The sequence below is a fragment of the Acromyrmex echinatior genome, chromosome 1 (assembly GCF_024713525.1).
Source record: "Acromyrmex echinatior isolate Ae372 chromosome 1, ASM2471352v2, whole genome shotgun sequence".
Taxonomy (NCBI): Eukaryota; Metazoa; Arthropoda; class Insecta; order Hymenoptera; family Formicidae; genus Acromyrmex; species Acromyrmex echinatior.
Window position 1 is genome coordinate 8,871,500 of NC_141852.1, and position 27,497 is coordinate 8,898,996.

The following is a 27,497-nucleotide window of genomic DNA, read 5'->3' on the forward strand; positions in this document are numbered from 1 at the left end:
ATAGGTAAAAAAAAACCAGTTAAAATAAAAAAGTAACGAAAGTGAAATTGTTGCACAAAAATAAATCTTTATTAAAGCTCATTATATCTTAGTAACAAATAGCTCGTTACAATCCTGACAGTAAATATATTATGTACAATCGTTTCTTTTATATTAAAATGAACACAAATAAGTATTTTTTTAGTGTCGCACTAGTACGGATTTTTATGGCACATGAATATGTTTGTTGTTATTGATATAATAAATTATACGCATTTACAACTCAATGTCCAATGTAACTTTCTTTGTTTACATTTGTCCGGAATCGTCGTTTATTGATGGTCCCTATCGGCAGTATAGATGACCAACCAAACTCTGATTAACTTAATAATTAATTAATATGGATATTGTTAATTTTTTATTGTGTAACCGTAGAGAAAAAAGGATTAGATTAAAAAAGATGAATTAGGCAGTTAAAAATTTTAGTTCAAACAATTCTGCCGATTGATTTAATCAATAATCAATTTATCACGCAATATCCAAATGCTAACTTTATAAATACGGCTAGAATTATAAATTTTTTATTGTTAGAATTTTATTGTTAAAATTTTTTATTGTTTCGTTACTTTAATCAATAATAAATTTAGCTAGTGATATCTATGCTTCGTAATATGAATTTTATTAATTTTTTTTCTTGTTCCTAACATCCCTAACGATAATTTTTGTTAGAATTTTTTATATAATTTTTCAGAATTTCTATTATATAATTTTTAGAAAACTTCTTAAGTACTTATTCGAAAACTTATTGAAACTTTTTCAGAATGTTGAGAAAGTCTTAATCTTTTCAAGAATTCTTTACATAAACAAATTTTTTTACATATTCTGTATTAATTTCTCAATTCTATAATTTCCGAAGAAAATTTATAAAATCTAAAGAAATTTAAAATATTAAAAAAAATCTTTATAAGGTTAAAATATGAAAAAAATTCTTAAAAATATTATGAGAATTTCTTTTCATTAGGAATGGAACAAAACATTAAATTATACAGTTAGAAATTGTGTTCCAAGCAATCATTCTGCCAATTAAATTAATCCAATTAAGTTAAGCAAAGTTTGGTTGAAGTTGCTTCGAGTCTATTTTGCATTTTTCGATATTTTGCATTCATCGATACTTTATTGCATTTTTATTGCAATATTTCTGATATGTCCATAATCGTACAGCGTGCGACAAACAGGTACTAATAATCTAAGCAATCTAACGAAATATCTAGAGATCGAGAAGCATTATTCTATATACAATATATGATATTATCTAGTACGCAATATTACGAGGGGAGGATTTCGAAGGATTTAAAGTTGTAAGTTATAAATATATATGCGTTCCAAAAACTAAATATACGTATTTATTAGTTTATAAGCGCTTTCACGGTATGAACACATTGAATGACAACATTAATAATATCAAATCTATCCTCGCCTACTGCAAAGGCAACTTTACTTTCAGAACTCCGTTGATTATCAAAATCACTACTGCATCTATATTTTTTCGCGAAACACAAACAGTAATATATTACATCAATACATTATAATTTCTTATTCAATATAATGTAATTATTTGTTATGTATAACAAATGTTATATTACATTTATATTATATGTGGAAAATTATAATTTTAATGTAATGTTACACTATTAGTTCGTGTTTCGTAAATTGTACCGATATATTTAATATTATTGCTTGATATCCGAATGTATAATAATTTTCCTAATTCTTCCAATGATGATTGAACTTCAAAACCTATTTCACTTGATAAAACAAGGTCTTTGAGTATCTTAACTCTAGCCTTTTGTTCTTATTTGCCGAACAACTAATACATCCGTACCGCGAAGAACAATACAAATGCCAACGTTAAACTCTTTTTCAACTCGATATTGCTCGCCATCGAACAACCCGGTGGACATTCCAGCTCGACAGTCTGATTCTGATAAAGAAGATTTCTCATGATCTTCTTTCCTTCGCACGAATTCTCCACCTTAATGAACTTAATCTTCTGAGTCTCGAGAAACTGCTCCAGATCCATGCGACAGCGCCACTTCAACGGGTTACCGGCAAATTCAACGATGTGCAAATTTGGCATATCCTGAAAATCACTGGTATAGATGCATTGCAGATCGTTGCCCTCGAGATTTAGATAAACCAGCTTGCGCAAATGGCGGAAAGCGCCCGGTGCGATATAGCGGATTGAATTACCGCGCAGATCCAGCCGTTCGAGACGTTCTATGTTGAACCAGTTCGCTTCAATCGACGTCAGTGGATTACCCTGAATGGTGAGCCGTTCTAAAGAGTCCAGACCCCGAAAAGCGCCAGGCGAGATTGTTCTCAGACCACAGTTCCTAATGATTAGCTCATGTAAGTTTCGAAAATTGTAGAGAGCATTGACTGGGAGGACGGGCAAATGACCTTCGTAGAATTCGATGTAAACAGCGTTGTGTGGTATGTTTTTCAACAATATTAGATTGCCACCTACGCAGCGATATCGTGGTTCTGTAGACTCGGGAATTTTGAAGCAGGAACCTTCCAGGGTTTCATTGTAGAAGCCTATCGAGGGTGGCTCGGTAGTCGTGGTAGTCCGTGATGGGGTGTAAGAAGTCACTGCCGTTGTGGGAGGCGTCGTCGGCAATATGGTGACATAACAGTCGTCGTTCACGTCGAATAGGGAGTCGCGATTATACGGTATCTTGCGGGAGTCCAGGAAACTGGCCAACTTGGTGCCGCACAAGCAACTCCATGGATTGCCCGATACTTTGAGAGAATACAGATGCGGCATTTTGCGCGCCATGTGCTCCACGCCGAGGCAGTTCATGTAGTTCTCGGATACATCAAGAATGTGCAGCTGCGGCAGTATATCGAAGACCTCGTTGGGAATACGATAGATGTGATTGCGCGAGAGGTCCAGGTATCGAAGATTTGTCAGGCCCTCGAATGCTTCAGATGTCACCGTATTCAACTGATTACTGTGCAGTGACAAGCGTTCCAGATTATATAGATCGATAAAGGCGCGATGCTCGATCGTCTCGATATTGGAATCACGTAATTCTAGCTGGGATAGCCAGCCGTCGAAGCGAGCAAATGCTCGCGTTGGAATCGTCTTCAGATTCGAAAGGACGATGCGAATGGCGTGAACTGAATGAGGTAAGACATCCAGCTCGGTAAGCGAGGTGATGCCGCTACAGGTGAAAACCTGCCGCGACATTTGAGTCTTGTCTCGCACGCAAGTACCTTTGCGAATCTGCGGTCTCTCTGTGGGAACTTGAACGATCGGTCTTATTACAGTGATGTTTCTTTGACTCAAAGTGTCCTCGAAAGTGGTCCAATGCACGTGGCCGTGCATCGTTATCTAAAAAGAGATTAGATATATTTAATAATTTTGGTAAATAAAATTCTTGGTAAATAAAATAACAAGATTTTTAAGAATTTATTACATTTAAAATTTATGAAGAAATAATTTCTGAAAAAATATTATAAATTTTTCTTGAGATGATAAATTTCCTTTAGAAATTATATAAAATAAGAAATCTTAGAAATCTTAGAATATTTTAGAATATATAAAGAATTCTGGAAAAGATTTTTAAACTTTTTAAAAATTGTTGCAATTTGTATAAATAATCTAAGAAATTATTTTTAATAATTGTAAAATGAAATAATGAAATAAAATAAATTATATTATAATATATAAAGATTATACATTTCGCGGGTTTCTTCCGTGTCCAGATCCATTGTCGGAATACCAACATTTCATGAACCACTTCATTGTAGTCCACTTCATCAGGGCGAGAAGCCTATATAATATCAAGTATACTATATAATATCAGGTATATACAGTATCAAGCTGCTCCTCGCCCTGATGAAGTGGATTGCAAGGTTCACAAAATGTTGGCATTCCAAGAATGGATCTGGACATGGAGGAAACCCGCAAAACGCATAATCTTTATATAGAAAGCATCCGTGAAAAGAAAGCCTCAAGAATATTAAATTATAATATTGTATATATAGAAGTTCTTAAAAAATTTTAAACTTTACATAAAAATTCTAAATAATTATGTGAATTCTAAGAAAAATTTTCAACAGAGGTAGTATTAGAGATTAATCAAATAATATAATTGTGTAATTGTGATTCATTTAAATTTTGCTAATCAATCGAAACATAATGCGCAAATATGCAACAAGTGACCGCCTTAAAAGTCGATTGTATATATCATCAAGCTTAAATCTATATATATAGTGTTAGTTTCAATGCTGAAGAGCGCATCAAAATAAATCACAATTACACTGAGAGAGAGAGAGAGACCAACTATTTGGTAAAGCTTTAATACCATGTAAACGTCACCTTAGTGACATTTTTTTTCAGAATTCTTCACATAATTTTCTAGAATTTCTATACAATTCTATAATTTTTAAGAAAATTTCTTAAATTTGATTAAATTATAATATAAGGAAATAATGTCTCCTAAGTAAGTAGCAATGTTGAAAAGTCAATATAAGACAAACCTCGGGAATGGAACCTGAATTTGAGAAAAGTGTTTCGTAAATATGAATCAGCTGCTTTTCTACGGAGCTAACACTTCTCGGAATTAAGAATGCTTAAACGACTATAGGAATGTCCAAGTCCAAGAAGCTATCTCGAATTTCCTACTTTACTTCTCATCAGTAAATAAAATTCGTTTGATTTATTTTCAGCAAATATTAAGATTTTTCAGAATTTCCAACAATTATTTTTTTATAAAGAAAATATATAAATACGAAATAGGTTTTAACAAAATTCAAATTTGATTGTCTTAATATTTAACAAAAGTTTCATAAGATAATTAAATTATGCAAATAAATTTATACTGGGAATTTCATCTTTAATTTACTAATTAATTTAACAATAATAAGTGAAAATCGAGAAATAAAAAACCGAGAAATAAGCAAAAGGCCATATTCTATCAAAATGGATAATAATAATATTTTCCTCCATAATAATATTTTATCTTATAACTTCCAGTTAAAAGTATTGTTAATAACAAATTAATAAAATAAATTAAAAAACAAAATAAAATAAATAATTACAACAAGTTAATACTTTTAATACTGAAAATAAACGATTAATTGACTAGTATTAGTATTAACCCTTACAATATAAAGTACAACTTAGTGCCTCATCCAAATATGGATCATCCGTCCGTTTTTTTCATTCTATTTAAAAAATCTTTAAAAATTCACCAACATACTTTCAATTTTCTAGAATAAATATTGAAACTTTATTTCAGAAAATAATAAAATGTAGTATAATTTATAATCTCTGAAAGACTCAAAGAAACTTGCACGAACAGAAGTCGCTTGGTCATTAGTGACCCGACCTTGTACCGGTAAGGGTTAAATTTCTATAAGGGCAACATACTCCTATCACATCTAATCCTACCCTAACGAGCGCATTGGAGTGAACAGATGCTATGGTAGGAACATGTTGGAGCATGTTGAAGCATGCAACGCGAACGAATCTAGTATTTCATAAAAGATACAATGGTTCGACACACACACACACACACACACACACACACACACACATACACACACACACACTATGGCTTGTATTCATAGGGTGCAGTCGAGTTGCCGTATAAATACTTCGAAGCATTTTTTGATTGGTCGATTAGTAAAATTCTTTCTTCTGATTGGTCAATCAAATGCTTTGAAGCATTCGTAGCAGCAATTCGATTACAGCTATAGTAGTGAATCAACCTGAGATCCAATTTTAATCAGTCTTTCATTTGAAAAACACTTTTTAAACACGATTTAATAAATCTAATTGATTCAAACTTTGATTTAAAGATAGCTCATTTTACATGAGAATCAATCGTGGATCGATCTATGGTTATGAATATATACGGATCTAAGCTTTATTTTATTTTTTTATCACTCATTATATTCGAAAAAAAGTAAAATGCAATTTACGTAAAAAAACAAATGCGTAAAAGAACAGGATATAAAAAATAAATAAACGCCCTCAAAAAAGAATTCCCTGGCGAAAATAAAAATCGGAACGTAAGTCGAATATAATGGAAGAATAATAGAAGCGTAGACGATCAAGCTTCTATTAAAAGGCGAAAATTGAAACAATAAAACATAAAAAGATATTTATTTCCGTGATTTCAATTTTCACTTGCTAGAAGCTTCATTTACGCCTTCTATTACTCTACCATTACATTCGACTTATGCTCCAACTTTTATTTTCATCAGGATTCATCTTCTCATTAGCTACATGGAAATATTATCCGAATTGCCTTCATTTTATCCTCAAATATTAAAGAAGAATAAAATAACACATGAAGCAATCCAGGTAATGTTTCCAAGTGTTTTCGAATGTATCTGAGAATAAAAAAATTTTGATCCTCAGAGAAACATTAAAATCTTTTTTTTCGAATGCCGCCACGTCCGCTGCTTACTTGCGGGTGCTGCCATCCGTCGGTCGGTTCAATAACTTCGTTCTCTTCGTAACAGCGATCAGCACGAGAGACGTCAAATCCCACGTTATGGTCCATCAGGTATTTCTCCAGATTCCTGCGGCACTCGCAGTACCACGGGTTCCCGATGATGTCGAGTCGTTCGAGGTGCCTCAGATGTGCCAGCTCGTCCAACGGCAGGCAACGTAGTCGATTGTACCGCACGTCCAGATGGCGCAAGTTGCTGACGAGTGGGCGCAAAGCACCAGGCTCAATGCGCTCTATGCCGTTGCGCGCGAGCACCAATTGGCGGAGCGCAACGAGATCACTGAACCAATGGGCGGCAACCGCGGGCAGCCGGTTGCCGACGAGCGTGAGCTGTTGCAGCTGATGCAGACCGGCGAACGCGCCCGGCTCGATCGCGCCGATCGAGCAATCGCGCAGATCCAAACTGCGCAGGCTGTTGCCGAAACGGAAGAACGCGTACGCGGGTAAACGGTCGATCCCCAGACCCACGAGCTGAATCCACGTAGTCCTATCCGGCAGACGGTCCAATGATATCAGTTCGCTTATCTGGAAGCGGTGGCCGGAACGTTCCTGCGCGAGAGAACGAGCGAGATAAGATATCTGGAATATCTGGACGCGCGATCGCAATTTCCGATCGCGACAGAGAGGTGAGCGTATCCGCTCGTACTGGGTGGTAGCAATCATGTAACTTTTTTCCTTTAATATCCGTTTCTGCCAGTGTAGTTTAATTTTAATCTTGTTTCTTAACTCTTCATCTCATTCTAGTCTTAATGCCCATTTCTATCAATGTAGTCTAATTTTTATTTTGACTTAATTAACTCTTCATCTCCTAGTTCTAAGAATTAAAAAAGATGTAGAGTACGTTGAACCGAAATTAAAATTAATTCTACATTGACAGGAAGGGACATGAGTTTATTTCTACTAATGTAATAGATTAATTTTAATCTCGATTTAATTTACATTCTTTTTTAACTAGAAAAAGATAAAAAGTGTGTTAAACCAAGATTACAATCTACATTAATAGAAAGAGGCCTATGAATTAGAAAAAGATGAACAACAAGTAGAATCATGACTAAAGATGATATTGATAGAAACATTTAAATTCTGATTTGCAATAACAAGACTTTAGCCTTTTGTTCCAAGTTGTAATGTTAATTAATTTGCTCTAAACTTTAAACTTTAGACAGCGAAGGCTTATTTTTAAAATTTTACAGTTCTTAATAAAATTTGTTATAATTTATTAATAATTTTGTTATTTCATTGTGTACTCCTTGCCTCAAAATATAATATACAATGTTTCAGTGCCTTTATAGTGACTTTCCCGTTCAGTAAGTTAAATTTTATGATTGAGATGATTGAGAACGAGTTGCTCGCTTAAAACTTAGGGATTATTGCTTAAAATAGTATCGAAAATGCTCTTCGCTGAAAAAACATCAGTTTAGAAAGCTGTTCTTTATCGAAGAATTTTCTGAATTGGTGTATATACTCAGCGCAATAAATTGAAGTGAAATAAATATCATTTACATATTATTATTATATATTATTATTATACCGGTGTACATCAAAGAGTTTATTGATAAAGAACACATGTTAGAGCTTACAGCAAAAGACTAAGGCTTACTACACTTATCGTAGATCGAGTTAAACTAGCTAAAGTCAGTGGCACACAATACACATTTTCTTGCTGAATTAGTTGCGTTCTAATAAATTACTAGAACTATACCACACACACTAGAATTATACAACACATAATTTCCAGTAATTTACTAATACAAGCAATCATGCAAGAAAATATATATCGTGTGCCGTTGAAGAGAAACATGAAAAGTGAAATTTTGTCAATGAAGATAACGGAGAAATTTTTTACTTTTCACATTTTCTAGTTAGGGAGAAAGTTACATGAAAAATTCATCGTATTCGATTACATATACAATTCATGTTATGTTATCTTCATCGTTTTGTTTTCGATTATCATCGACCACGATAGTCAACTGAAACTCGAGTTTGCTTCTTCTCGCGAATCTCCGAGCAAATTTGTGGACGTGATTATCAACAAGGACTTAATGTGTATATGTGACGGAACGAAGTTAATCACACTAATTATATCAATGATATCGCGGTTTTTGCGCGATCTTTGCTTCCTACGTGTATCAGCCGCGCGTCGATTGCGTAGCGCGCGCGATTTTTCGTCAATCCCACGGCGAGCCAATCAGGGCAATAGCCTCGAGAGCCACGTGACCCGGCTCGCGCGAACTTCACTTGAGTTGAGAGTTGCATTCGAGACGATCGAGTTGTCACGTAGGCAGAGACGGACTCCAACGTTTCTACACTTGTGATCTCACGCATCTAATATACGAAGGAACGCTCGTTGTCGGTCGCTCGAGGATTGCGTGTCGGCTGGTAACCGCCCTTAGGACCGGGTGGAAGGAAGCCCAGCGTCTGTGAACAATCGCGTCGCGCGGGTCACGTGATTCGTGCGTCCGTCCGCCATATGTCGCGCGCGGTTTTCGCCGGAGCGGACCTGTGCACGCGTCGCGTCGTCCGGGTTCGACAACGGACGTTTTTCCGCTTGTGTGTCGTGCGCTCGTGTGTCGTGCGCTCGTGTCATTTACATGTCATACGCGGTTTTTCGCGAGACGACGCCGCGCGTCGTCGCCGGAACTCGGAAGCAGCCGTTAAAGGAGGACAATGGCATCCGAGGAGACGTCGGACAACACGCAAGGGTTGGTCGTGACGCTATCGAGAACGCGATTTCGTGCTCCGATAAGGTGAGTTTGTTTGTTTATTGAATTATTTTTCCGATGGAGGGACGTTGAAGTACAGCAATAGCAATTTCGACGAATTTGAATACTGCAGAACAGGCATGTCCTACTTTAGCTTCGGAGATGCATCGGCGAAAAAGAATTCAATACGGTAAGATTTGGGGACTGTAACAATGCGTTCGAAAACACTACTCAAATTCTCTGAATATTATTTTATCCTTATCATTTTATCCTTATTATCTGGGGCTAAAGTTGGACATGCTTACTGTAGAAGATTAGTTCTATAAAATGACATAACCTGTATAAAAAATATATGTGTGAATATTAAATTTATTTTAATAATAATATAAGTTTATTTTAGTATCAATCATTCAAATTTACAAATGTAGAGAATATGTATAATTGAGTGGGTTCACTAGAGCTAAGAAAGTTAAGATGAGCGTAAGATTTTCTGTAGATTGTGCTACAGCATGCAAATGAAAATTTTTATTTATATTTTTATAAATTTGATATTTCTCGAAATTGCTGAGTTTAGTTCAGAATTTTTTAAATAGTGATTTGCGAGAAATCGATCAAAATAACTGACCGAAAAAAATGAGAATCGAAATTATATAATTAATTTATGATATATAAATTGTATATGAAGAATATGAATTTTTGGTAACGTCTTATTTTCCGCGCTACAAATAAATCTGATTATTTCTAATGAAGTATCATCGGCATTTTATACCCATTTATGATATCTCGCATTAATGTTCATATTAAATTATATCTAGATACTAATTGTTTGATTTTCCTTCATGTGTGATAATATGAAGGAGACTAAAAACACCGAGAGCGATTATACGCGCAATTAAATTCTTAATTAGCTATCACTAACGTTAACATTAAATTTCGACTTTCATTCGTAATATGCGTTTGATAAGATTTTTTAGGTAGAAAAGCATAATAGTGAGACGCCTGTAAAACATATTGTGCGATATTATCAGATACGTAATTACATTACGATCGAGACATTTCTGCATCTTAAGATCTTGCGTGAACTCCTTAAAACGTAATACTATGAAAAAACAATGCAGTTTAACTTGAGCAGTATTGTCTTACTGTCAGTATATCGATACTCGATGTGGTGCAGTTTATTTCATAAGATCGCAAAACAGACAACGTTTAGAAAGCTAATATTACTCCGATTTACTTGCTTTCATAAAGATTTCAAATTCCTAATATTCAATTCGAATTCATCTGATGACCAATGTTGATTAACTTTAATCTTGGTTTAACTTATTTTTTGTCTTTTTCTAATTTTAGATTCGGTTCTATCGAAAATACGAAAATGTAAAATTATATAAATTACATTACAGTTGTGGCTATAAGTATAAAGAATCCTCAATTTATTGCATTTTCTTGGAAAATGCAGTAATGGAAGTCTGAACGAGAATTAACAAATAAAATAATAAAATTATTATAAAAATAAATATTATTTTTCAATAAAACTGGTTCTAATTTTTGTAAAACACTAGGAGAAGATAAACAGTAAATTAAACCGAGATTAAAGATAATCTACATTTGTAAAAAAATGAATATGAATTAGAAATATTAATCTTCCATAGCTGTTGACATCAATAAACTGAAAACTTTCGCAACAAAAGGGTTAAAGTAAAATGGATTTATATACACAAAAAACATTTATGCCCATTTCTATCAATGTAATTTAATTTTAATCCTTATTTATTAATTATTAAGGATTTAATTTATTTATTATCTTTTTCTGAGATAATTTTACTTAGATTTAGAAAAGGATATAAAATAAGTTTAATGGAGATTAAAGCTAATCTACAGTCTTGACTATAAGTACAAAGCACTCCCATAAATTGATGTATACATTCTATCTATATTCTTTCTAACGAAAAATAAATTAAAACCTTGATTTTTATATTGAAAAATAATATATATTGTTATACTAATTTTATTATCCTTTTCTAAGAAAATGCAATAAGTTGGAGATTTGTACTTATGGCCAAGGCTATATATTAGTAAGAATGAACATTAAAATAAATAGGATAAAAATTTAAGCTTTGTTACGTCATTGTTAAATTATAAATGACTGATTTACCTCGAAGTTTTCTATCGGTTCGATGGTTATCGTCGGAGGTGGAAGCGGGATTTCGATCTGTGTCATGCACTGCGGATTTCGATGCACAGTGCAGATCCTCGGTCGAAATCTACATTCAATCTCTTGGATGATCGATCTTTCGCGAAAGAACCTCTCCATTCTCAGGCGGCATTCGCACAACCACGGGTTGCCGTCAATGCGCACGGTTCTGAGCGCGGTCAGATATGACAGCTCCTCCACCGACAGACAATCGAGGTCATTGTCGCGCAAGTCCAGAGTCTCCAATCGCGGTAACATGCGAAAAACGTCAGGCTCGACGTGCACCAGGCCGCATCTGAAAGAAGAAATGAGATGTACTTCAAATGTGCTATGTACTGGAGAAAGAATCTGGCTGTATTAAATTTCGACTTTCATTCGTAATATGCGTTTGATAAGATTTTTTAGATAGAAAAGCATAATAGTGAGACGTCTGTAAAACATATTGTGCGATATTATCAGATACGTAATTACATTTCGAGATGTTTCTGCTCTATCTTAAGATCTTGCGTGAACTCCTTGAAACGCGATACTACGAAAAAACAATGCAGTTTGACTTGATCAGTATTGTCTTACTGTCGGTATATCGATACTCGATATGGTGCAGTTTATTTCATAAGATCGCAAAACAGACAACGTATTAATTAGAATTCTGAAAAAGAACAAATCAAAGTGTTCTGGTTAAATCTATTAGAATTGTAATCGAGATAACCAGACGTTCAATTATGATGGTTAGAATTCTGATTGATATGGTCAGATGCTGGTTCGTTTATTTTCAATCAGAAGTTTTTCTCAATTTTGCGAACTTGAAGATCACAAGAGTTGGAGTACGTTATAAGCTAACTCTTGAGATCTTTAAGTACGAAAACTGGAATAAGCGTAAAGAAATTAAGGGCTGGTTAATTCATCTTTGAATAAATTATGTTATGTAATGGATAAAAGAGAAAAAAGAGAGAGAGGACGAGAGCGAATAAGCTGAGATTTATTGGAAGGTGGAACCATCCAATCTACAATCTCGGAATTCAATTCTAGTTCGGTCACTCGCATTACACTGGATTAAATGCACATTAAAGATTGTTTTATCAAATATTTGAATGTAATTTCATTACATAATCAACTTCAGTGTTGAATTCATAATGTCATTCAAATTATACTCAATTTGAGTTATTTTTAATCATTTTTATGTCACTATTCTTACTCAATATGTCGTTAACTAAAACAATGAAGTTAAACAATTTAATTCAAGTAAATGTATTAAATTTGATTATTTATTATAAATGTACATGTTAATATAAACATATTGTTTACTTTGAAAATAGTTAACTACAGAAAATGAGTTGATTTAAATTTTGACACATGAGAATTAAAAGTTAATTTAAAATATTATTTAACTTAAGGGATTGAGTTATTGTTCTTTTGATATTTAACAGTATTTGACAATGAAATAATACAATGTATATTCTGTTAAATAACATGATAATGTCATTATTTAGTCGTTTAAAATATTTGTATGCTTTTATATTTACTTTGCTATTTCATGTACAGCAACTTTTAGTATTCACTAATTTAGTGTAATTTAAGTGACCAAACTCACTATTATCTACATCTTAAAAAATATAAAATATTGTGCTTTTAGATTTTAGATTATCGCGAGAAGGATCCTTATAATTAAGATTCTCAATTGCAATTGGAAATATTTTTTTAATGGAATTGAAAGCTCTTAAAACTCTTCAAATTTCTAGATCTTTTGAAATGAACTTTTGCCAGGCACTGAGCTTGGGTCTGAGATTTCTGCTAATCGAATTTAATATCTACCATAATATTTGTATACCGAATGACATTATGATCGCAATGGTGCAACGAATAACTGGGTCAACTACATTACCGAATATATAACTGCCGGATGCTTTATATAAGCTGCTGCACGTGGCCTCGATCTATCGGTGCCCTTGAGTTTTATGAATATAGCAATGCTGTGACAATATTGTCATGACATTTTGCATGAATCTCTAATGTGACTGCCACGGATTAAATGAAATAAAAAAATTTTTAATTAATAATATTGTAATAATAAGATTAATAATTTCTATGTTATAATGATTTTTTATAACTGTGATGTATTTTCGTAGAACTAACGTTGAAAAAACTATAGTTACTTGTATTTCCGAATTTTGTTCCCTTGATATTGTTTATTTAAATAGCGTTTTTAACCAAAAATTTATCGTAATTTTGTCAAGTTAGATTCATAATTAGACTGTGAGAAAAACGGTACCTGTCTAAGATCAGTCGTCTGATATTCGGCAAGTGACGGAACCACGCGGATCTCACCACATGGATCCTCGTGCCATGGAAAATCAGCCAGTCGAGTCGATTCAAGCCGCGAAACGCTGCGGGTTCGATCAAATTTACGTGGCAATTGTAAAAAGACAGGCGACGTAAATTCGGAAATCGGTGAAACGCGTCGTCGGGAATCGTGTTGAAGCGTGACACCGAGAATTCAATCCACTCAGTCTCGCTGGACAGTTCGTTGAGGTCGCTTAAGTCACCGTGGATGCACGCATAGGCGATCGACCGATCATTGTCGGCAATCGGTGCTAAGCTGCATTTGCCGTGCACTTGGCCAATTAGGCCGACCAACGCCCAAAGAAGCAATATCGAATTGATCATCCTTCTTCGTGGTCGGTGCTAGTGGGTCACCTGGAAAAGGGAACGCCTTTAATGAAATATCGACGATTATTTTCGAAATTATATTTAGATCTCGGTGTATGCCATATAGAATAAATAATTTATAAAATGTTACAAATTGACGTTATAAAATATTAATCAAGATATACATAGAAAAAATGATTTTGCTGAAAAATAAAAAAATTTAGCTCTATACAGATCTGAAAGTAATTTTGTTAGATTATTAAAATAATTATACGTAGGACGCTCAAACATAAGCAAAAAGTTTTTACATTCTAGCAACCAACTCCTACATAATTATTTTGTCTAACAAAATTATTTTCAGATCTGAATTAAATTTTTAGATATTTTAGCAAAATCGTTCTAACGTGTATAAATCAAATATAGCATACTATGCAAGTGTGTATGAATATAGAACTCGTTATGCTTTTAGAAATTTTTAAAATTAAAAGACTTTAATTAAATTAAAAGATTATTTAATTAAATCGAAAGACTTTTATAAAATCTACTATTTAATAATATCATGAAATGTAGCTCCTATATTAATTTATTATTTAATTAACTTAATTGAGATATTCAGTATTCAACACGAGATGTGAAGGCTTTCATGATTGTGCATAGGACATCGCCTTAGGCCGGAATCAGACTTGAAGCATTGAAGATTGAGATTGAAGATTAAAGATTGAAATTTTACCAATGAGGACAAAGAAATTTTGGCTCCTTTTGTTCGGACTCGTCAAACTTCAATCTTTCAATCTTCAAGCTTATTCTTCAATGCGTAATCTGATTCCTTACCTGGAAACTTACCTAGTGTTGATATTGCGTAATCCCACTCGCTCACTTTTCTGGCGTCACCTTCGTGGCTCGCCAGAATCGTTTCAACCCTAGAAACATGCGAAACAATTTAATACCTTCATATCTAAAATATGTTACAGAATAATAAAGAATTGCATGAAATATTGTTCGAGCAACCGGCGAATAAATTAATGTACTACGGCTTTATTTGCGTATCGCACCAGTTATGTTAGTTCTGCGATGATCTCATGGTCAGAGAATAAACACGGACCTAAAGTGTTGATGCGTTAAGTGCATGGTTAATGCCAAATTTTCGTTTCGTCAGGATTTTGTTGCATTTGCCACATGCTTGATGTCGTTACAAAGTAATACGACTTTACGATACTCTCCGCCGAAGATATTCTGTCCAACGAGCTTCACGTAACGTCGTTTGCATGGAACAAACTAAAAAGAGTCAAATAGATTTTTTTGCATATCTGACGAGCTTAGTCTGCGTAGCAGATGCGATCTCGTATGCGTGACCATAACCATAATAAAAAAATCCAAGGTCTCATTAAGTTTGCTTTTCAACAGATGCGCGCTTAATGCGAGAAACCTAATCCTTCTCCCAATTATAACATTCGTTATTATTATTATTTAGCAGCATCGGTACGCAGTTAAATACAGATTATTTGCAACATGCAATTATTGAAAAAGAAACTAACTCAGATGAAATATGAAAAAGTGTAGATTCTGTATGAAAAAGTGTTTTTTTTTTATAAAAGATTTATAATTTCGATTTCTATAAATGTAGATTAACTTTAATCTCAATATAATTTATTCTTTATCGGTTTATATTATTCTTTATTTTCTTCTAATTCTTAGAATTAGAAAAAGTAAATCCGATTAAAGTTCAAAAAAGTTACGCGGGTTATCTCCGTAGATACATCGTTAATTACTAAAGTTTCGTGAGCATTGCAGTTTATTTCATCAAGAAGAGAAACAACTTAATGCGAGAATTGTAGTTGTATTGTAATCTACATTGATACATATTAGGAAAAATCTGTTGCATTAGTTGGAATTTTAATAAATTTAAGAATTTGTACCAGAAAGGTATAAATTAGACACTTGTAGTTAAGTCTATCAAACATTCTAATTCAGAATAAACTACTAGTTATAATTAATTAATAATTAATATTAATTAATTAATTCAAAAAAAGACAACTTTAAATCACTATTTAAAATTGTATCTACTCTCGAAATAATAAAAAGGTGAAGAAACGAGATAATTAAAGTGAAGCACTGTAAGCATTGCATAATTTTTGCATGTGTAAATTTTCAATTTATTAGGACGTTTCGAGTTATCTTCAGCAATAATCCACAAAACTACATAAATTGAATCCTTAGCGAGAGAATCCTATCAGTTATCACTAGTTGTCATTGCATTGTAGATTATTGCTGAAGATAACTCGAACGTGAGTTCGAAACGTCCTAATAAACTGAAGATTTACATATACAAAAATTGCGCAACGCTTACAGCGCTTCACTCTAATTAGCTCGTATCTTGACTTTTTTTTTTATTTTGACATTTTCGAGAGTGCGTACAATTTTAAATAATTATTTAAAGTCTTTTCTTGAATTAATTAATTAATATTAATATTATTAATTTAGCCCGTTTCTTCATCTTTTTATTAATTAATTAATAGTTGAAACTCAATTATAATAACCAGAAATCTGATTCGTATGATCAGAATTGATTTGGTTTATACTTGTTGATACAATTAAAATATTTTTCTTAATACATATATAGAAGTGGACACATTACAAAAGAACTAATTTAACTAAAGATTAGAAGAACTGATTTTATTTTTAGAAAGTATTTACTAATCGGGGTTTCGAATTTCGAGAATGTCACGAATTCCACGTATAACCTTGTTGCAATCTCGTTTCGGAGTAACTCACCGCGAACGGGTGAACACTGCGTAAACAATGTCGTAAACAATGCTTGACCTCACTTGACGGGCACTGCGACGCGTCGCGCGGCACTGACGCTCGCATCTGTCAAAAAAGCGGAAGAACCTCGCGATCTCTGTCGCGCCGCCGCTGCCACCCACGGGCTACCTCCGTTTCTGCCAAGAAGAGACGTTGATTTTCCACAGCGCGGCAGAGAAATCCCCACCGCGGTCTCCGGTCAGTCGATCAGTTGCAGCAGCGCGCGCGCTCCTTTAATGGCACTTTTATTTTTCCGATCGAGCGACTACCATCTCGAGCGATGTCGTTCGGCATTTTCTTTAACGACCTCGTGGAAGTTTCCAACGTTGTGAAGTAGATCTCCGATCATAATAGAAGGAAAATTAATTTCACAGCAAAAAGTGCGAACAAAATTCGAATGCTTGAGACCGCTAACTTACAATTAGCCGGCTTGTGAAATTGCGCGGAAAAACGCTTCAACTAGGTTTTTGCGCTCGAGCGAAAAATACAAACTTTTGCGTGGAAAATGAACGATAGACGCTTTAGTAATGCATTGGCGATGCAATTTGTTCTCTTCTTGGAAAAAGCGAGGAGCATTCTAATGACGTTTTTCGAGTGTAAATCGATATAGAGCATACGAAGAGAGGAAAAAAAGAGAAATGCATCCGGAAATGCGTTCTGTCTGGTAGATCGCGATCGGCTTGAATATCGCGTCGAAACGACTGAGCTCGTGAATCGGCTGCTTCCTCATTATATAAGCTCGTAAGGCCAAGGTCGCCCTTGTTCCCTGCGCCGGTAATGGATGCACACCGATTCCTGCTTGCAACGACCTATCTTTAGCACGGCGCGCTCTAGTTTGGCATAAAACTAGACGCGTAATATAGGGTGACGCATAATACGCGATGAGAACGAGTGGGGGTGACAGTAAATTTTTGTTTGCGAAATCCGATGGGAAAGAGAGATATCGCGTTCGCGTGAACACCTTTCTGTGTATATCCGCGAAATACAAAAAATATATTCACACTGAAAGAAAACTGTATTTGATATTTATATAATTGTAAAATAATTATGGTTATAAACTTTTTATATAGTTATTACTATTATAATGTTACACTAAGAATTCCATTTGGTTGACTCAATCAAACAAATCTTTAGTCGATGCAATAAAATAATAAAAAATTTGGTTATTGTAAATTTTACTTGTATTATCAGAAACAAGTAAAAATGTTATAATTATCAAACTTTTTACTTTTAACTAAACCAAGGATTTATTTACCAAACAAGAGATTAGTTGATTCAACTAAATGGAATTTTCAATGTAGTAATAATATTTATAGTTCTATCAAAAAATATATAGTTGGCTAAAAAATGACTACAAATTGTGATTAAATTATGATAATTATGATAAAATTGTAATCATTTTCTTTCTGACAATGTACATGAGAGTTGTATTTAATTTAACCTTTGCAAGACGCGAAAGCTATAGTGGTGCTAAAAAAAACCATATCATATTTTGAGGCAAAAGAATACAATGATATAATGAATTATTACAAATCTCATTGAAGGAAATGCATAAAATTACGAAAACAGACATTCTTTCTCTAAAGGTTATAGATAAACAGATTATTTCTCTAATAAAACAACATTAAATAAATATGATATCAAATATTGTACATCTCCTTACCTTTGTCTATAATAATGATATACTTCTGTAAAACATCTGCAAAAGATCATTGTTAATTAGTTGAAGAACGTCGCAAAGTCACAGTTTCGTCATCAATAAACGTATATCGTTCTAGAAAATAATTTGATAGAAAAGTTCTGTGGTTAGAGAACGTCGCGATCGGATCTGGACATTTAGCGTCAAATAGCTAACGATGCGAATCAATATTTAACGAACCGTCACGATTAAATCATGACAAAATCCACAGTTCGTCAGCTCGAGGTTGATTCTTACGATCGAACTCTGTCCACACCTTCAGCCTCTTTTTTTCACCCCGTGCAAAAACGCCCGCGCCCTTTCGTGCCCCACCCTGTGCCGTGTTAGCCGTGTACCTACTTGCGTTCCCTGCGTGGCCTATGTGCCTATGGCACCGCGTGATCGGTCCACACCTGCGTCAATCCGCTACTACGCCCCGCGAAAATGGTAACGCTCTTCGGGCCGCCAAGGTCTCTCGCGACGCGTTGACGACGACGTCGAGGCGCTCCTCGTCTCTCGGTCGCCTTCTCCTTTTCCTCTTCTTCTTCCTTCTGCTTCTGTCTCAATCCCTCTTGAACAACTGCATTTACGACGTGCGTATACGCGGTGCACACGCTGGCGTGACGAAATGCATACCGTTTCAAAACGCTCCGTTTGTTGTCTGTCTCCTTTTATCTGGTCTCTTCTACCCTGTCTTCTTCCGTGTACGCGGAAAGAATGAATTTGCTTGAATATTAAAAAATTTAGGTAGATACAGGTCTGTAAATAATTGTGTTGGACAATTAAAATAATTATGTAGAAAATTCAAATATAATAAACAATGCTACAAAAAGTTTTGTGACATTCTAACAACCAGTTTGAGCGTTCTGTGTAATTATCTTGACAGTTTAATAAAATTACTTTTCCACTCTTCTCTCATATATATGAAAAGAATGATTTTGTTTAAATATTATAAAAAATTTAAGTAGACACAGATCTGAAAATAATTTTGTTGGACAATCAAAATAATTATGTAGGAAATTCAAAGTATAATAAACAATGCTACAAAAAGTTTTGACATTCTAACAACCAATTTGAGCGTTCTGCATAATTATTTTGACAATTTAAAATTATTATACATGTCGATTTTTAATTTTTACACGAATCGTCGATTTCAAAATCTTATGGCAAGTACAAATAAAAATGCATGAATCTTCAAACTTTCAGCAAATTCGATCTCTGGTGTAGTGCGTATTTTTCTAACGTTTCGAGCAGAGTTGGCAATGCTCTCCTTGGCAAAGCGGAAAAGAGAAAATTTATGAAGACACGAGATGTTATTGCGGCAGTGGACTTGAACTTGTAGGTGTATTTGTCGACCGTTTTGCAATCGACTTTTCTCCCAAGGCATATTTTCCGCGACATTGAACATCTTGATCTTCAAACTTAAAATTAAACAAGCAGCTTTCAACGTTTTAATCTTTGTTTTTTTTTCTCACTGATGAGGTCTCAAATATTTGAGCCAAGTAAAATATTGTAAGATTCTTAATTAAAGGACTAATTGATTAAGTTTGACTTATTATAAAATTATTTAATCTTCGTACACACTTATTCTCATAATCTTCTCGTCTGTTACAATTTTGTTGAACTCTGAGAGTTCTTATATATAGTTCATATTACTTAAAATGAAATTTTTTATGGAAAGGTTACATTTCTTTAAATTAATGCCGATATTTTATTATCTATTGCATCGATATTTTAAATTAAATTTAAAAAATCGATTACAAAATGGTAGAAAAGTCTATTATTAAAATTCAATTTGTTTTCTAACATTTATAAACAGAAAATTTAGTTAAATAATTTGATTTATATATATCAATTTTAAATAAACCTGTCAGAATTTTGAACAGAGAGTAGATCAATTATTTTCTTGCTATATCGAACTACATCATATAAAAATTATGAGAACATTAATATAGATACGTAACTTCTTCATAAGAAACTAATTACGATGAGACGACAAAGTGTAGCAGTATGTATGTTATTATATAGCCAGTACATCGATAACCCGCGCTATATGTATATCACGATACGCATTTAATACGTTATGCAATGTCACGGCCTAGTCCAGAAATGCACATTACATCATACAACCTACGGAGGTCTGATTACACTTTAGGAAGAGTATAATTAATGAACGAACGCTTCACGCATGTTTTTCATTTACGTGTTTTTCATTTACATGTTTTTCATTTGCCATTAGCTCAATTAAATCATCATGCATGCTTTATAGAAGATGAGCACGCGAACTAGTCGAGAATGAAAGAAAAAAACAAATCAAATAACATGATAATTTGATGTTACGTCAGGAGTTTTCTTGAAAATTGCATGACATTTAACTCTTTCACTGTAATTTATGGCAGGCAAATTAATCGTTCTCCATAATGATTAATCTTATCTGTCTAATATAACCGAACATATATTAACGGGACAACAAAATTGGCACGAATAAAAAAGATAAAAAAATTCAGATGTGAAAAAAGTCAGCGGCTGTGTACAGCAGAAAAAGTTGTTTTATAACTGTTATAAGATTCTTTAATACATGACTCTTTTACTCTTAATCTCTCTCTCTCTCTCTCTCATTATTGTAAAATTACTTATTGTAAAATTTAAATTATTTAAGATTATTGTATAAATTGTATTTTGAAGTAACTGAGAAAGCTAATAGTCATTTATTCATTCTCTCTCTCTCTCTCTCTCTCTCAATATATAAACCAATTAAAGAATTTCTACAACAGTTGCGAAGCTGCTTTTTCTATTGAATATGCAGCCATTGGCTGCATCGCGAGAGATTTCACAAATCTTTTTGGATACGTCCATTTCGAATAAACTTTATTTCAGGCGAAATCACTCGAAGCTTAATCGAATCCAAAGTACTTGGCGTGATTAAAGGTACAAAAATCGCGCCCGCGCATTTTACACGCCTCGCGGCGTCTATCCATCGATCCATCTATCCATCTACCTATCCATTCGTCTACTTTACCCATCCAAGTCGAATGCCAAAGACGATGCGTCGTCATCGGGGGACCGGCAGTCTCGCGCGGACTGTCGTTCGCGACGCATGCAGTTCCGTGTTCGTTCATTCCGCTCGTTCATTCCCTCGCTACTGCCGACACGATCGTTCCTGCAAAACGAACTCCGCGCAATCCTCGACTCTGCGATGATCAACCGCATCTCTGTGATGTCGCGCGAGCATCTCCGTGAGTACACGCGAAATCGATGATCCGCAACGATTGAACCGCAACGATCGAGATATCTCAACCGGATCGGATAATGAGACAACGATCGGTGCTGTCATTTATCCCATAGAGTCGTTATTTATCTTTTACGCGATGTATGAGTTCTTGATTTGTCCTTCTCGTGCGATTGATTTACCTCAGTTGAAAAACGACGTGGATCTCTGTTATGAAATTATTTATTAATGTAGATTGTATATATTTATAATAAAATATTTATATATTTGAAAATTATTACTTAAACACCTGCTTTATTTTTTATTAAATTGTTAAAAGATTGCTTAGAATCAATATTTTTAAAAATATTTTTGTTTAATGATCCTAATAGCTTAATATTATGGAGATGTATTCATTATAATATTATCGTGCAAGAGATTACATTCGATCTCCTTATCGAAGTCGTAACATATAATCGATTGGTATTAGGAATTTTTGAAGAATGTCTCAGAATTTCTCTATAACATCCTGTGTATAGTTTAAACGTTTTTTAATACAAATTGATTGATATATTTTGTACTATAAGAGAGAGAGAGAGAGAGAAAGAAATAGCATTAAAAGTAGTAGTTAAAAAATAGTAATATATAAAAAATAGTAATATTGTTTTTAAACCTTGGTTTGCAATAGAGAAGATATATATACATAAAGCAGGTGTCCTTCTTTCGGTGATTCAGGAAAAAGAGAGACAATAATAAAAAAAGAAGCAGGTTATTGCAATTTCTTGTATGCAGGGTTCTGATCGAGGGCAGCCGGAAGGAGAGTACAACTGGCGGAAAAATGGATTCTCACGACGGTAGCGCGAGGTTTCCCCCTCGCGAGCCGCGGCTAGATTTACGTGGGACGCCACGAGCCATAATCATGGCAGGTGGGTAGAGCCGAACAGGTATTTGGAGCGCGACAGACAGGCGGGCGAGCTCTCCGATGCTGCGGCGCGTAAAAATGCTAGCGAGCGAGCGAGCGAGCGGACGCGCGACGACGCCGCGGCTTCGTACCCGTGACGGCCAATTTCTAAACAAATTAAATTAGCGGCGATTAGGTCAGAAGGTCACCCACTTAGTGAAAACCAAGGTCAGCGGCAGCCGGAAAAATTCCGCGGGAATGCTCAACTAGCTCGCAAAGAGCGAGTGATTCGGTTGTGTAAGAAATTGATGAATTGAAATGTCGTGAACATGGAAAAGGATTTGCTACATTGTTACTGTAAATTCATAATATCAAATTATACCCAATTTGAGTTATTTTTAATCATTTCTATTAGTCGCTACTGAATATATTCTACTCAATAAATCGTTAATTTGAACTAAAATAAAGTTAAATAATTTAATTCGAGAAAGTATATTAAATTTTATTCAAATTCAGTTTATTATTTACTAAATGCATACGTTAATATGACGATGTGTTTATTTTCAATAAACTAATCACAGAAATAGATTAATGTGCATATATTTTGATATCCATGGAAATTAAAAATAATAAAATGTTATTTATCTCAAGAGATTGGATTATCATGTTTGAGATTTTTATGTAATTATTTTGCTGGACCAACAAAATTATTTTTAGATATATCCTATCTACATTTTTAGATACTACAAAATTATTCCGTGGAGATTTCGATAACTCTTCTGAGAGTCGAATGATTCCCCTTCGAGTCATTATCATCTTGATGGCTCTTATTCTAAGAATTCTCAAGATATTTGAAACTTCGTACGGATATTATACTGACAATGAGCAAAATTTCTGAAAACCGATTCCGAATTCCGTTTAAACGTGATGACTTCTTGTGACGTTAATCAGTGATGATTAAATGATGCATCATCGGTCATCTCGAAGGGCAACGATGACGAGAGCATCTCTCTTAGAGCTCTAGATTGCAATTTATGCAATGGAATGCGGGTATAATTTGACAGAAATGTTAAGAAAGATAAATTTAATAATCTATGACATTTTTTTATCGTTATGTGAGAAATATAAATGCACAAAGATATTAAATGTTTGTACATGAATATACAGTATAATTTAGATCTTGGAAAATTAGATTAAAGCAACTATATTTTTCGTCTCATTAAACGATTCTATTTATTTGGGACGTACGTATAGCATACATCATGTATGAACACATATCTCATCTTTAACAAGATACGACTTATCTAACTTTTCTCGAGTATAAGGAGTTTGGTGATACGTCGATTTGTCTTGTTCTGTAATACTTTACTCGCTTGGCTGGATAAGTATCCCTTCCTTTCCATTAATTCCAAGACGAGACTTATCTTAATGGACTAATTGCCAGCGAGACGCACCGCGATAGAGATCGGGTGCAGCGACACGACGAGAGTCTGAATGGAGATCATGAGGACCCGGCTGAGGGGAGGGGAAGTCACTTTGAAACAGAGAGAGAGGTCACTCGTGGAATAAGACCGAAAGGAATGGTGGCGGAATGGAATGGCATGGGATGCGGTCAGTTTGCATTGAACTGCCGAATCGGGCGCGTCTCTTTCTCGCGAGAATTAATCATTACGCGAATCTTTCGCTGATCTTCAACTTACGTCTCCTCGAAAGCCCGTCGCCGGCAAGCGAAAATTGGATACCATCTATGTACAGGTGCGTCCTTTTCTCGATTCCTCTCACGTCGGTTTCCGTGATCTCGCATGCCGAAGACGCATGCGACGGTCCGAGTATTTCTAGATGGGAACGGGATTTTTTCGAAGCGACTATTCGGATTATCTTGATTTCCGTAGCAGACGTAAATAAGACTCGCTTGGGATACGACGAAGTATCGAGTAGCAGAACTTCCGCGATCCCGCTGATCAGTTTAATGAGCGACGTAAATAATCGACCGCTAAATCCCTTAATGATCATAAGGCTCTTCGAAAAATCTGTGGAATGGCATTGAGAAGTTTAACGATGGAGCACCGTAAACAGGAAGTACATAAACATATGAATGCAATATAAGGATTATGCAGGTAAAGGATAGATGCATCGAATTGGGAATTAATATCCCAGGTAGCAAGCTGACGTTATTTATCGGCATTTTGACGCGAAAATGACATTAAAGATGTCATTTTGACATGAAAGATGACAAATAACATGACATCAGCTTGCTACCGGGGATCATGTTTTATAGTGCTTAAATTTATAATGTTTTTTGCACAAATGTACATCTATTATTGACGTGATTAAAAAATAAACTATGTCAATAATGGATGTATATTTGTGGAAAGAATACTATAAATTTAAGCACTGTAAATTAAAAAGGCATTAAATTTTCAAAAAAAGGCATTGTGGATGTCGTGATTACTCTCGGACAGCTTCGTCATTCGCCTTATGATTTTCTTCAGAATGCATATATAACGGTAGTGTAACATCGCGTGGTAACGAGGAAGCAAACGTCGCTGCTTCATGTGTGTTGAAACAAAGCATGTTTAAATTCAATCTCGCGTGCAACCTCGGCAAATCCGTTAATCGAGCGTTAACTGAAGAGATACAGCACTCACGCTTATATTATATAATATAAAGATTTTTATTATACTATGATATTAAATAGAAGACAAGATTAAACTTAAAATATAAAAATAATTTGTTTTATTACATAGATGTATATAATCTGTTATCAATTTACGCTGAGAGAAAACTCTGATATCTGACTATAATTGCATAGTAAAATAATTATGAAAAGCTTCATTTTATAGATATTACTGTTATAATGTTAGCATATAATAATATATTTATATAATTACATTTATAATTCTATATACCAAAAAAGTATATTATAGTTAGCACCGAATTCGACTATAAATTATAGTTGTTATACATATTGTTTATAGATTATAAAATTAAAATAAATAAATTATCATAATTAACGTAATAATTTATATCAATATAATTACTAAAATTATTACTAAAATTATAGCAGTGATAACTGTAAAAATGGAGATATTAATTATTTTATGTAATTATAATTATAATTAACCAAATACCTTTCTATCAGTGTAGAATATCAGAATACATGAGAAAGTTTTAAATGCCACTGGCACTTTATGTTAAAATGAATTTTATTTATTTATTTTTTTGTACTTCGAACGTTCTGAATATGACACGTCATTATAATTGATCGTAACATCGTCTCGATTCTTACAAAAATGTCATCGGCATATCTGTTATCGCACTGGCTGTCTCGCCATACATAGTCACGCAATGTGAAGCAAGATCGTGGTCGCGGGTTGAACTCGCGTCATTGCGTGTCATCTGTAGATGCACATGTCGACGCACTCGCGCCAATCCATCGCGACGATTCTGTCCCGGTTCGACAGCCCTCGCGAACTGGACCGACTGGACGGTGCATCATCTCTCCGTGGAAAGCGAAATCCAGTGCTTACATTAATAAATGTGCGCACCTGTTTGTGCAAGCGATCGAGCGAATGCGATCACTGTCGAAGACAGACGATAAAGGTTGGCGATTCTAAAGCTGCCTCCACGCTGCCCGTGAAATCATTCTGGTAAATATGATAATAAATATAATTCGAAATATAAGAGATATAAAGACAATCTATATAGGATCTAATTAAGAAGATCCAATCTTCACACAGGATTAATTCTAAATGCCATTAATCCTAAAACTAGAAATCAAAGAAATCAGGGAAATTTGCAAGATTTTTTGGAAAATTAAATCAGGGAAAAGTCAGGGAATTTTGCAAAATTTTTTGGAAAATTAAAATTCTTGACTTTAATATATGTACATCACAACAGAATTAAACAAAGCAACGTCATTAACATTTTTTTATGTATTTATATTAACATGACTAAGGTATATATGTATTCCGGTAGTCCATTTACGTTTACTTTTCATTTCGCACTTATATCTTTACATTTCGAGAAAAGATATAAGTCAAGTACACTCGGGCGCAAATCGGGAAAGTGATTGAAGAGAACCGTTTTTCTCATATGCATATTCGTGCAATGTGAAGCCAGCGTAATACGTGCCTCGCTGTTACATAGCCGCATTTGCTGCTGCTGTTGCTGGCAAAGTGTAGGCAAAAGACCAATCACCGCCACACCCTGCGGCTAGAAGTGAGAAACATCGAACGGCGATGAGGATGACGACGACGACGACGACGACGACGACGACGATGACGATGACGATGACGATGACGATGACGATGACGATGACGATGACGACGACTCGCCGTGTCGCCGATAACGCGAGCAATAACGATCATCTCCGATGCATCTGCGGCGGTCTCGCTCGATGGAACGCGGGATTGCCTTTTTAGCGCGCCTTCAGAAAGAAATTGGTATGTGATTGCTTAATACACACGTACGCATGTACGCGTGCATAATGCATAGTAATAGTATCCAAGGCGATTGCCTTGGACCGTTGAACCCATTAAAATGCTAGGATATATTCGGATCTTATTTCGGGTGAACGTTTCCGATCCTCTTAGATGTTGGGATTCTACAATTCTGTATGTGACGAATTTAAGGATCTTGGAATTTTGGGATATTTTTCTACTCCTCATTCTCAAATCTTCAGACTCCAATTTTTGGATTCTTAAATTCTTTATGTGAAGCATTCAAAAGTCTTGGAATTCTTTAATTTGTTTTCCATTCTCTATCCTTTAATCTTCGAGCTCCGATTTTTAGCTTCCTGAATTCTTTATGTAAGAAATGCAAGGATCTCTGAATTTTTAGATTTTTTATTGCTCCCTA

At 34.5% G+C, this 27,497-nt stretch overlaps 2 protein-coding genes across 7 annotated transcripts in view; one reads left to right on the forward strand and one right to left on the reverse strand.

Moving 5' to 3' along the window:
• Positions 1-47: 47 nt before the first annotated feature.
• On the reverse strand, positions 48-19,498 carry LOC105146607 (uncharacterized). 6 transcript variants are annotated; one of them, XM_087404587.1, is made up of 8 exons: positions 18,889-19,498; positions 18,514-18,549; positions 15,101-15,323; positions 14,892-14,968; positions 13,672-14,096; positions 11,364-11,697; positions 6,465-7,058; positions 48-3,376 (listed from the first exon to the last, which is right to left on the reverse strand). In XM_087404587.1, exons 5-8 carry the CDS (start codon positions 14,064-14,066, stop codon positions 1,847-1,849), a joined length of 2,853 nt encoding a protein of 950 aa, XP_087260713.1. In that variant the 5' UTR covers positions 14,067-14,096; positions 14,892-14,968; positions 15,101-15,323; positions 18,514-18,549; positions 18,889-19,498; the 3' UTR covers positions 48-1,846. The 6 variants fall into 6 exon arrangements, with proteins under 6 accessions (XP_087260713.1, XP_011055284.2, XP_011055283.2 ...); XM_011056982.2 differs by lacking the exon at positions 15,101-15,323; XM_011056981.2 differs by lacking the exons at positions 15,101-15,323; positions 18,514-18,549; positions 18,889-19,498 and adding exons at positions 16,821-17,189; positions 17,270-17,627.
• Positions 19,499-20,018: 520 nt separating this feature from the next.
• Positions 20,019-27,497, forward strand: part of LOC105146609 (cytospin-A) — a 50,971-nt gene continuing 43,492 nt past the window's right edge. Inside the window, exons 1-2 of the mRNA XM_011056987.2 lie at positions 20,019-21,764; positions 22,529-22,662. The gene's annotated coding sequence lies outside the window, so the exon portion shown is untranslated. The remainder of the gene's footprint in view (positions 21,765-22,528; positions 22,663-27,497) is intronic.

Excerpts from the sequence above, each read along its gene's own strand:
- LOC105146607 (XM_011056982.2), bottom strand. The coding sequence starts at position 14,066 with ATGATCAATTCGATATTGCTTCTTTGGGCGTTGGTCGGCCTAATTGGC. Across the intron at positions 11,698-13,671 it reads AGACGACTGATCTTAGACAG|ATGCGGCCTGGTGCACGTCG; the intron begins GTACCGTTTTTC and ends TTCTTCTTTCAG. Across the intron at positions 3,377-6,464 it reads ACGGATGGCAGCACCCGCAA|ATAACGATGCACGGCCACGT; the intron begins GTAAGCAGCGGA and ends ATCTCTTTTTAG.